At 34.9% G+C, this 12,875-nt stretch overlaps 1 protein-coding gene across 1 annotated transcript in view; it reads left to right on the plus strand.

The window, feature by feature from the left end:
• Grik2 (glutamate ionotropic receptor kainate type subunit 2) overlaps positions 1 to 12,875 on the plus strand; it is a 510,250-nt gene that overhangs the window by 235,096 nt on the left and 262,279 nt on the right. Inside the window, exons 3-4 of the mRNA XM_055615949.1 lie at positions 5,960 to 6,127; positions 8,377 to 8,634. Coding sequence (XP_055471924.1) covers positions 5,960 to 6,127; positions 8,377 to 8,634 — 426 coding nt within the window. The remainder of the gene's footprint in view (positions 1 to 5,959; positions 6,128 to 8,376; positions 8,635 to 12,875) is intronic.

Raw genomic sequence — 12,875 nt, forward strand, 5'->3', positions numbered from 1 at the left:
AAACAAAAAAACAGGTAGGATGTGTTTTCTCTATCATGATTTCCTTCCAACACCGGCATTTATTTTTAACATTAAAAATAAAAAAAATATACCTCACCAATCTTTCATGCCTGGCTTCTTTAACTTAATATTTTGTTTATAGTATCTACCTTGTGTTGCATGAAAGACTGAAGGCTTTCATGCATTATACAGTGCTCTGAACAACAGGGTACACATTTATTTGACCATGCTTACGTTTCTCTGGTTTTATATCTCACAAGAAAATTTGCTAGTTCACACAGCTGTATGTTCTGTGTTAGAAGAATATAAAACAAGATTTTTAAAGCAATTTTTTTTATGTTTTCCTTTATCATTTTAGCTGACTATTCTGATGAGTAGGGAATTGTTTGAATCCTGATTTTAACTTCCGGTATCCTGAATATTGTGAAGTTGATCATTTTCTTTATTTACTGTTCATATGATGCTGTTAAGAAGGAGATGATTGTCCAGTTGTCTACATGTAGAGTATTTGCTTTACTGTGTCACTTTCTATTGATGCAAAACTTAAAAAAAAAGTCTCTCTCCTATGTGCATATACATATACACACATGCATATACATAGACTTCTGTCTTTGACTGGAGTGTTAATATTGTCAAATATGGCATATGTTTTTTATCATCTTTTTAAAATAAATCTTTCTTTAACCTATGCTTTTCTTGCAGCAAGGCTATCCACTTTCACATTTGAACATATAATGTGATGTTTAAATTTTATTTCATTATTTGTGAATTTGTGTGGGGTATTTATAAGCATGCATGTGTGTGTGTCTGTGTGCACATATGTGTGTGTGTGTGTTTGTGCCATGAGACATAGGTAGGGGTCTGGGGACAACTTTTCACGTTGATTCTCTTCCATGTGGGTCTGCGGGTCGACCTGAGGTTCTCCTGGTTTCTACAGTGAGCATTTTACTGACTGAGCAACTGCACCTCATTCATGGACATTCACTGAAATTAAAATCCTTTCCTTCTGGAACTGTAGCATTATCATTTATATGTTTACTAGCATTCATTTAAAGAAATGGGAGGTAGTAGAGCACTATGATTCTAATATGTATTTCCTGATTACTGGTGAGCATTTTATATAATTATATATTTGAGGATATATACCTATCCTCTGTCCATTTGTCTGTCTTCCTGAGATTATCATGAATGAACATCACTAGCAAATTGGATCACTAACTTGATGTTTAAATTTCTAGAAATATAGAACCCAAGTTAGGAAGAAACAGAAATATATGAACAAGCCAGTATGAGAGAAAAAATAAAACATAATAGAAATTTTATTAATTAAGGTAATTCCAGAACTTACTAGCTTCTTTGATAAAATATAGCAATCATTTAAATAAAAAAATACCAGTCTTTCTAAAACTTGATAGCAAATATATAAAATCAGTATATAAGCCAACGTATATCTAACATTCCTAAATCTTAACAATAGAATATTCCCTCAATTTCATTTTCAAAACCTAGTGGAAATCGGTCATTAAAAACTATTAAACATGAATATGTAAATGAAAGGAACAACTCGGATAAACAACTCACTGGCAAAAAAAGCACATAAACTGCTCTATAATGAAGAAAGGAGTTGAGTAGACATCTTAAAACCAATGATATCACACTTAATTTAGAAATTTGTTTTTGCATGTTTTTCTTTCACTTCATGTTATTGTAGCTTTTGTCTTCTTTATGATCAGACTTTTTTTAATTTTAATTTTTTATATTAATTTCAGTTTATTCACTTTGTATCCCAGCTGTAGCACCCTTCCTCATTCCCTCCCAATACTACCTTCTTTCCTTCCTCTCCAAGTCCACTGATAGAGGAGCTCCTTCTCCCCTTCCATCTGACCCTAGCCTATAAGGTCTCATCAGGACTGGCTGTATTGTCCTCCTCTGTGGCCTGGTAAGACTGCTCCCTCTTCAGGGGGAAGTGATCAAAGAGCCAGCCACTGAGTTCATGTCAGAGACAGTCCCTGTTCCCTTTACTAAGGCACCCACTTGAAGACTGAGTTGTTATAGGCTACATCTGAGCAAGGGTTCTAAGGTTATCTCCATGCATGGTCCTTGGTTGGAGTTTCAGTCTCAGAAAAGACCCCTGTACCCATATTTCTTGGTTCTGTTGCTCTCCTTGTGGAGCATCTGTCCCCTCCAGGTATTCTATCTCCCCCTTCTTTCATAAGATTCCCTGCACTCTGCCCAAAGTTTAGCTATGAGCCACAGCATCTTTGATACACTGCTGGGTAGAGTCTATCAGAGGCCTTCTGTGGTAGGCTCCTGTCCTGTTCCCTGTTTTCTCTTTCGATGTCTATCCTGTGCCTGGAAACAACCCAGACGCCCCTCAACTGAGGAATGGATACAGAAATTGTGGTACATTTACACAATGGAATGCTACTCAGCAATTAAAAACAAGGAAATCATGAAATTTGCAGGCAAATTTATAGTTCTTGCTTATTTTATAGAACATTTATTTTTATTTCCTTTATTTATAGTCTATGTATGCTTATTTCTTCTTCTTTTCTTTGTTGTTTAGTTTTGAATTTCCAGGTTTCTTTGATTAGTTCATTATTTTCTAGCTTTCTATATGGTAGGTTCATGTTTTAGTTCTCAATCTTTCTTAGACCACTGACCACACTGGCTTCCTCTTTAAACATATGTTTCTTTGTCCTCTGAGTTCTTTTTGTCTTCCTTTGCAGACAAAGCAGTTTTTCTTCATTAGTTCTTCATCATATGCTATCATTATGAATGAACTTAATTACTCTATCTTTCTTCTAATGCTGCTGGAACATTAAAAATTTTAATTTTATTTATACTTTATATTTTCTGCAGGATGGTGACTTTGTGTATGTTAAAGTTTATATTGTAGACTCCCTAAGACATGATGACAGTTATTTTCTAGTTAAAAATAATTGAAATTAATCCACATGTTTACCTTTTCTGTAAATATTCACATGTTAATGATTGTTGTGGCTCCTGTTTGGTTATCAAATGCCTAAAAACTTTATTTAAAAACAAAAACAGAAACTAAAAAAGGATCATAAGAAAGGAATTAAAGAAGAAGAAAGACACATATTTAAACAGGGAAGAGAAGGAAAACCTATAGCCAAGAAATACAGGACAAAGAATCTTAAATTCCCAAATGGATTTCCTCTATAGTAAGAACCCCAAAATTGAGTTGTCAACTCAGAAGATTTCTCTCTATATTATTTATTATTATTATTTTACTACTATTGGAAGGGTCTCATTATTGTTGACTATTGTTTTTGTTACTGGCATGGTCTCCATGTATAACCCTGACTCACCTAAAACTCTCATTATAGATCATGCTAGCCTCAAATTCACAGCAACACACAAACACACAAACAACAAACAACCTATCTGCTTCTGCCTCCTCTGTACTGAGATTAATGGTGTGTGCTACCAGACTTAACTTAGAACATTATTCTTAAAGGTATTTTTTAGAAAATAGATAAGGCTATTCACAAAATATAGAGCTTTTTTTTCCCTCCCTTAGTTAGTTAACAATGGATCTGTTTTCACAGTTGCAAATCAGTAACACACTTTTATAGCTCAAGAGCTTTACTCATGTAGGGAGTGAGACTTGGAGCACACTGGAGAGAATGCCTTGCTTCTAGAGGTTGAGAAGAAGCAAGGTTTCAGTCCCATCACTGTGTCTTCCTCCAGTTCTAGATTTTGGTCTTCATTCTTGCCATGACCAGAACTAAAAGTATGTTTTTGTGTCTATGTTTTATCCTTTGTTACAAGTAGCTTTGATTATATGTGTTAGTAGATCTTCCTAGTTTACTCATTCGGCTCTGTTTTCAAACATCTAAACAAGACTGTTGAATGAAGAACAGCCAGGCCAGACCATCCCTCTACATCATCTCTATTCTTTTGACATTCCGCTACAGCTGCAGAGTCCATCTGTTCATCCTACCGTACATCAGGGACATTTGCTCAACTATGTTCATAGCAGCTTTTGTGAATAGCCAGAATCTGGCTAAACCAGATGTCCCTAAACCAAAAAATGGATACAGAAATTGTGGTACATTAACACAGTGGAATACGACTCAGCTATTAAAAACAATGAAATCATGAATTAGCAGGCTAATGGATGGGACTATAAAAGAGCATCCTTAGTGAGGTAATCCAGAAGCAGAATACACATGGTGTATACTCATTTATAAGCAAATATTAGTCAGATAATAATAGGATAAACATATTAAAGTCTACAGACCTAAAGAAGGTAAATAACAAGGAGGGCCCGAGGGAAGATGATTAACTTTGATTCAGAAGGGCAAACGGCATATATACTGGAAGTGGTAGGAGAGAGGGAGCAGGACAAGAGCCTACCACAGATATCCTCTAAAAGACTCCATCCAGCAGAGGATCAAAGCAGATGCAGTCAAACTCTGGGCGGAGCACAGGAAGTCTTATGGAAGAAGGGGGAGATGTAAAGACCCAAAGGGGACAGGAGATCCGCAATGAAAACAACAAAGACAAAAAAATGGACCCACCCAGGGCATGCCGAGACTCATGCATCAATCAAGGACCATTCATGGAGAGGACCTAGAATCACTGCTGCGATGTAGCCCATAGGCAGTTCAGTCTCCATGTGGGTTCCCTAATAAGAAGTTGGGACCATCTCTGACTTGAACTTGGTTACCTGCTCCTTGATCACTTTTGCCTGGTGGGGCAACTTAGCCAGACCTTAAAGAAAGGGGATCCAGGCAGTCCTGATGAGACCTGATAGGATAGGGTCCGATAGTAGGGGAGGAGGTCTTCCCTTATCAGTGGACTAGGGGTGAGAGTTGGGAGGAGGGGAAAAGGAAGGATAGGTGGGATGGGGAGGAGACGAGGGAAGGGATTACAACTGGGATACAAAGTGAATAAATCGTAAAATAATAGTAATAACAACAGCAACTATAGTAGTAATAATAAAGAGGAAAATGGAAAAAGAAAAGAAAAGAAATCTCCCTCACTGACATGTCAACTGGCATGTCATTATGCAGGTCTTGTTGATGCGCCACTGTTGATGCGAGGTCGTGTGTCCCTGTCAAGTCTAGTAGACACTATGTAGCAGCCAACATCCTGGTCTTCCACCCACTGCTTCCAATTCTCTACCCTGCTGCTGCAGTGTCCCCTGAGTTGGGTATGGAGGTTGTGCTGTAGATGTACCAACTGGGATCTTGCATCTCACAGTCCGCATTTTGACCACCCATGGAGCTCCGTAGTAGCCTCTGTCTGAAACAAAAAGAAGCTTATTTTCTGAGGAGTGAAAGTTACAGTTACCTTTGTATAGAAGCGTAACTCTATTATACAGTTGAAAATATATTTGTTTAGAAAAATAAAAACTGGTAGGTTTTCCTCTAGTGTCTATGACCTCTCCAGCCACAGGTAGTTAGCTAGGTGTCCACTATCTACTATGAATTTTCTCCTATTGATCAGGCCTTATTCCAATTAGATATTTGTTGACTACCACAAGATGTAAATGCCATTATGGCTACGTTGCCAGGAAAGTCATTGTAAATATAAACATTTGGGCTAAAGAACTGTGATGTCTTACTTAATGAAGACAAATTTATAACAATCTTTCTAACAGTGAGCAGTACATTTGGCCTATTCAATATTGTCAATTCTGTGTTAGTGAATAACAATTGAGGAGATAATTTTCAGTTTTTCTAATTTGCCTTAAAATAAGTAAATCATAAAATGTGAAGGAAAAAGAACCTTTACAATGTGAAATTATTACACAAAAATTCCAAAGCTTTTTTTTTAAATGTACTATCTAAAATTTCATAGAAAAGTAAATACAAATCCTCTCTTTTTCTTTCTCTCTTTTTCTCTCTCTCTCACACACATCTGAAAACATTCAGACATTTATCTGTATTTTAACACCTCTATAATTATTATTTCATTCTTTCAGGTGGTATATTTGAATATGTGGAGTCTGGTCCAATGGGAGCTGAAGAACTTGCATTTAGATTTGCTGTGAACACAATCAACAGGAACAGGACTTTGCTGCCCAATACCACTTTAACTTATGACACCCAGAAGATCAATCTCTATGATAGTTTTGAAGCATCTAAGAAAGGTAATTAATAGCTACTTACTGTGGATTCTAAAACTCAGATTTCAAGCTGCACTTAAGAGTGTTCTTGATTCCTTTATGTAGTTATTAAATTATTAAGTACATATATATGAAAATATTTGTATTTAATATCTTCATACATTTTATTAGAAAAAATGTTGATTTTATAAATTTTTATTAGCTTTTATTTTTAAAAAATCCAATTATATATGAAATTAAACTTGAGGTAGACAAATTGTCTTTCCCTACTAATCTACTTTCATTGTTATTAATGTTTTAGAATATTAACTATTAACTAATAAATGATAAAAGACTTGGCTGTACTTACAGCCATATTAGATTCTCAGCACTCACATGGCAATGAACAACAATCTGAAACTCTAGTTCCAGGAGAATCTGACTCCCAGTCTGGATTCTCAGGCTTCTGCATGCATGTGGCGCAGACATAATGCACATATAAAACACTAGTACACATTAAATAGAAACATTAAAAACATCTCTGAAAAAGAACCATTACCCAGGGATATATTACACAAACAGCAGTATCAATAGTGAGTCTGTTTAAATAGTGTGATGTCAATGATCTTTTCATATATCCATAGATGATATTATAGGAGGACAGATCCTATCTTTGGCACAGTGATCCTTTAGGTAGCAGACATTAATGCCTTCCATACCATAGATCACTTAAGAGTGGACTAACACAAAATTTAGTTTCACCATATGCTTCAAAACAATATTTGCCTTTCTGTGATGCTAACATTGTTTTACTAGCTACCTAACATTGATGGAAACATACATAATTATTCGTAATTATAATCTGATGAGGTTTTCTTCCAAGCTTATTAATATTAATGGCAGTTGATATGTTACACTGTTGCTTAAGATGAAAGTCACTTTCTTTTCCCTAGATGCTAACCTGTGTTTTTCAAAGCCATATTATGCCTGCCCTTTGAATTCATATCTCTGCGAATACAAATTAGTTTCCACATTTCATATCTGTGTCATGGTGAAAAAGGTTTAGAAGACTGGAAGGAAAAGGTTAGAGTTGACTGTAAAATGTTCTGTTTGTCACAACAAATGCAAACTAAGTCAGTAATTGCAAGACAAATACATTTGATTAGTAGTATAGCTCATGATTATTTCCATTAAAGAAGAAACTGCTGCTAATGAAAGTATTCAGACTGAAGCAGATGGAGTGAATAAAATATAGATAAAATATTAATAGATTTCTTAATGGTGACTTCAAAGGCTCATTGTAAAAATGTAGACTAGAATTTTCCTGAAAACAGAGTACTATTGGGTTTACCCTAGCACAGTTCTTACATAATAAAGTCACCTGGTTTATGAAATACTATAAAAACAATTCAGATTAAACATCGAGTCAAAACCAACTTGTAATCTAGCTGAAAAGAGGAAAACTCAAGTAACATAAGTTTGCCACATGTCAAAAGGGTGCATACTATCATTTTTATCTTGTTTATTGAGCTTATATTGCTTAGGACGTAAATATGTGAAGGAAAAGAGATCCAAAGTAGATTTTGAGTTTTATAATGTCTCTACAAATACACACAATGGTCACGAAAGTAACAATTAACTTTAAGTTGGTAATCAACTGAGACATTTAAAAAGATTCTTAGTCATTTTTATGTGGCAAGAAAATGACAAGAAATGAGATGTTTAATTTTGGAATTTTTAAAGATAAATTTTCTTATGTATTTCATATAAGCTGAATTTGCTGAATCCACTTTCTTGTAATAAACTGAAAATATTTAGTCATAAGTTCATGAGACCTAAACCCCAAACAGTGATCCAACTACAGTCAATTAAGAAAAACTGAAAGTGGGAGAAACAGTTTTCTCGAGAGAAGAGCACACAAATTGGTTATCCCATATCAAATGGTCAGCCCAGAAAACATGCATACGAGGAACGTTTTACAGAATAATCAGGTTATTTATGTATTTGGGAACACACACACACACACACACACACACACACACACACACACACCAACAACTAAAGAAAAAGAGGCCATGAATTTGAAAGCAGGCAATAGGAGGGGAATGTTAGGGAAGGCAGAAAGGGAATGAAGAAATAATGTAATTATTATCATATATATGTGTGTATAATTAATGAAATACAGCTTTATATTAAAGAAGAAGCATATTTTCCAGGAAAACATTTTGGGGGAGTTAGTAGCAATTCATGTTCTCCTCTCTTCTCCTTATTAACAGACTTCTTTTCCTCTTCAGCTTGTGATCAGCTGTCTCTTGGGGTGGCTGCTATCTTCGGGCCTTCGCACAGTTCGTCAGCAAATGCGGTGCAGTCCATCTGTAATGCTCTGGGGGTTCCTCACATACAGACCCGCTGGAAGCACCAGGTGTCAGACAACAAGGATTCCTTCTATGTCAGTCTCTACCCAGACTTCTCTTCGCTCAGTCGTGCCATCTTGGATTTGGTGCAGTTTTTCAAGTGGAAAACCGTCACGGTTGTGTACGATGACAGCACGGGTAAGAGCAGCTGCCCCTGAGGCTGATTCCAACGCGTTATGTTCTGCAGCGCAATCCGAGTTCTTTCTGTTCTTTCTTGGGTTGTTTGCTTTTACTGGTTTAATTTTGTTGTTGTGGTTAATTTATTATTATTACCTCTATGTGAAAGGACTGAAAGAGTTTTGGAGCCAAATATCAGCACTAGTTTCACATATCCAATATATATATATAACAGCCAAATCACAAACATTTCTCTGTATTTATAAAATAAGCCTCTGGCGTTTGATCCCTAACATTAAAAGCTAGAGATAATATGAATATCATGTTAGTATATCTTTCAATAACTTCGGGCAGAATAAGAGTGGTTGTCTACAACAGAGTCTTGTGATGGTCAGTCAACATCAAAAAATTTGCAATTTGGCTACAGATTTTGTTTTATGCAAATAAAACATAAAATGTATATAGCAAATCATAAAATCCAAATGTTTAAGTAGTATACTAAAATATATACTTTTTTATTAGAAAATGTTGAACAAATGATAGCATTGAAATATTCAAGATTTGAGAAAGTGTGTTTGTATAGACACCATTAGAAACTTAAAAATAAAATTAGAAATGGAATTTAATGAAGTAATATTCATGCCACCTCTTTAGAATAATTTAATAAATATAATTCGTACAGTGGCTTTCTCTGTTTTAAAGATTGCTAATGGTGGTTGATTTTTACCTAAGATTATTTATTTCAAACAAGTCTCAGAAACATAAGAAAGTAAATTGTAAAATTAAATGTATAGTTTTCTGCTGACAGATACTTTGGTGAAGTAACTGTTATGCTTATCATGATAATTGATTTCATGTAATGGTATTTTTCAGTATTCTAAATATTGCTCTAAATTTGAATGCAAAACATTTTATTTCAGGCCTTTTCACCATGCCTTCAAATTTACACTGGGATTGAAATTCATTTGAATTTAAATTCTTCCCAAACATGGCAGGAACGTGCTTTGTTCCCACTCACTTTGTATGCTTGCAATGGACAAAACATCATGGAGAAATTTATCCCTTTTATAATAAAATGATCAGTGCCAACGAACAGATAGAGACTCTGCTAAGAGAACAAAGAGTTTTGAGGTTGGAAAAACAATAAAAATAGTTTTAAACATATTTTCACTGAGTTAAGAAAGAGCTAACCTTCATAAAAGTTAATAATCTTATTTATACTGTTGAAAATATAGAAATATTTAACTAATTTTAGCTTATACATTTATCAATTTTTAAAAAAAAAAAAAAACCACAAGTAGTTTTAGTGGCTCTTTGAACTGAAGTCAGAGTTATTAAGCTTAATATGTGTTTCCCCCCAAATAATTTCCTTTATGCAGTTGGTAAAGCTCTCTTAGACGTCTGTGTATTAACAGCAAGCTCTCCTGTATTTGCCTAATGTGTAATACCCAGAGAATCTTCAGATATAAATTAGCCAGCCTGCATTTTTGTCTTTGGATGTTCATATACACAAGTAAAGAAAGTGGATTTAGTCATTTCTGTCTTACCTCTTAATCAGTTTTGAGCGTTCATTGCCTAAACTTCGTACATACTTATTTTTACAGGTATTCATGTGCATCTAGAGGGAGTGTGCAGAATATGTGCAGTAGAATATGTAGTCAGCTCATATCACAATTAGTAAAGATTCACATGCAACATAAATTATATTCTAAACATTTCTACCTTCAGCACAAAATCAAATAAACAAATTACCTATATGTATATATATATAGTCAATTACATTTATATACTTGTAGAGACCAAGACCTCAAATTAAATTATTGAAAACCTTTCAAATTCCCGTTCAAAAGCATGGCATGATAGTGTCTTTTGGTAGTAATCCAAGCATGTGTATTGGTAAGATTACCACTAGTATGAGGTTGGCCTGGCCAACATAGCAAGTTCAAGGCTGGCCTGTGATACAGAGTGAAACCTTGTCTCAATATTTACTCAGTCCCCTTATAGGATGTTTCATCACCTTATTATTTTGAAAACTATATAGACTTTTCAGAAGTATTTGATTTTGTAAATAATATATTAATACTTATGCATAGAAGAAGTGTATCTTAAAAGCCTTAAGACAAAAAATTATGGCTTTTATATTGTACGCAATATTTAATTCAGCACATTGATTACACACCTGCTGGTTAGGACTGGCATTTATAGGCATGATCATACACCAGTAGAGGGCCAACACTCGTGCTTCCAAGCTATCCTTATGAATATTTGGTTATTCACGTCATTGTATTATCCTTAATTAGCTAATTATATTGGTAACTGAATAATATTATCTCTTTTTTTTTACTTTTTTATTTTTTATTAATTACACTTTATTCATTTTGTATCCCCCCATAAGCCCCTCCCTCCTCCCCTCCCAATCCCACCCTCTCTCCCATTTCTGCATGCATGCCCCTCCCTAAGTCCATTGATAGGGGAGGTTCTCCTCTCCTTTCTGATCTTAGTCTATCAGTTCTCATCAAAAGTGGCTGCATTGTCCTCTTCTGTGGCCTGGTAGGGCTACTCCCCCCTCAGGGGGAAGTGATCAACGAGCAGGCCAATCAGATTATGTCAGAGGCAGTCCCTCTTCCCATTACTATGTAACCCACTTGGACACTGACCTGCCATGGGCTACACCTGTGCAGGGATTCTAGGTTATCTCCATGAATAGTCCTTGGTTGGAGTATGAGTCTCTGGGAAGTTCTCTGTGTTCAAATTTTCTTGTTCTGTTGCTCTCCTCTTTGATGTTTAAATTTTTACTTTTGAGAACTTGGCTGTCATTGTTTTATATAATAGAAGTTTATATAATAGAAGTGACAGTAAATTTTTTAAATGCATTCCCATGTATATAAAATTTTGTTGCTTGTAATTTTAATCTCTCAAATTACTACTAATAAAATTTTTTAAAGATGTGAATTGCCCAAGTAGAGTAGATTACAACTTGAAGTTGTGGGGAGAAAATGCAGTTACAGCAAGGACTGTGGACTGAAAGGAGCTCCTATACCCACACTAGTCATGATAAGTACTATTGACTTGATTGTAGACTCATATATCAATTGCTCACAGAAAGGTAGACTTATGCCATTTTTTACATGTTTTTTTCCAGACTTATTTATTACATATGCTATTCCTTATTTGTGTTCATTTCTTTTTTGTTATATTGTCCAGTTTGATACATGATCATTTCATCCATTTCTTGCTCCCACACACCAACAGTCGGATAATAGACAAAATGTATTTCTGCACTAGAAGAACTTCTTAAAATGATGTTATCAGGGGCTATTTATTGTTTATGATAATTAGCATTTGTTGTTGTCCTGGATGACTGCTTTTAAACACCACAAAAATCTGTTATAGCTCTGAACTGTGTCCAAAAATGATGGAAAAGAATTGGCTTCAGAAACAAAGCTGTGTTTCTGTCAGTCATTTTGGAACATATGATTCATTTTAAATATAAACTAAAAATAAATTGGATAGCTGTCAGCTTGTAAGCAATTCCAGGATAAGCTGTGAATATTTGCTTTAAAATTCCTGTGTTTCATCTTTGTTTATAGATCATCAGTCCATTAACAAAAAACTCTGGGCTGGTAAGCAGGAGCCTAGGATTCTGTCCCAGGCTTGCTGCTAAATAACTGGAAAACAGTGGAAAAGAAAGTAAGGGGATAGGAATTCCTGACTACTGATGAGCTATCATGAATTAGATATTGTGCAAGTTGCTTTCATAAATTATTTTGCTCAATATTAAAAAAAAGTTTTTTCTGAGTCCCAAACAAAACAGGTTATCACTTCATCAGGCCAGATTCCTAGCTGTGCCTCCTACCCAGCAGCAGGCTTGGAAACATGGGGTATCTCTCTCAATTATTTCTTTACTTGGGGTCAAAATCAAATACTAATTGCGAATTATTTTTTACTTCTCTGATCCCTCAAATCTACTCTTTACCGTGTTTTGCTACTTTTAGAACCTACTCTGTGAAGAGTGTTATAACATGAGATTTGAATTTACTTTTGTTTACTTTCTAAATTCATTTTCATCATTAATTTTAATAAGGATGTGGCTCAAAAAGAACCATTTGTGGTAAAGATTTTCTGTTTGCATGGTGTATAGTGTTTTGAGAATACTGAGGTACAGATGGGAATAAGTTGAAAACAGAAGCAAAATAATTTCAGATTGGGAAAAGGCAAGAATTTCATGTAAAGAGAAATTTTATGGAAAAGCATCAGAGTAG

This window comes from Psammomys obesus, unplaced genomic scaffold, assembly GCF_907164565.1.
Source record: "Psammomys obesus unplaced genomic scaffold, mPsaObe1.curated_primary_1811, whole genome shotgun sequence".
Lineage (NCBI taxonomy): Eukaryota > Metazoa > Chordata > Mammalia > Rodentia > Muridae > Psammomys > Psammomys obesus.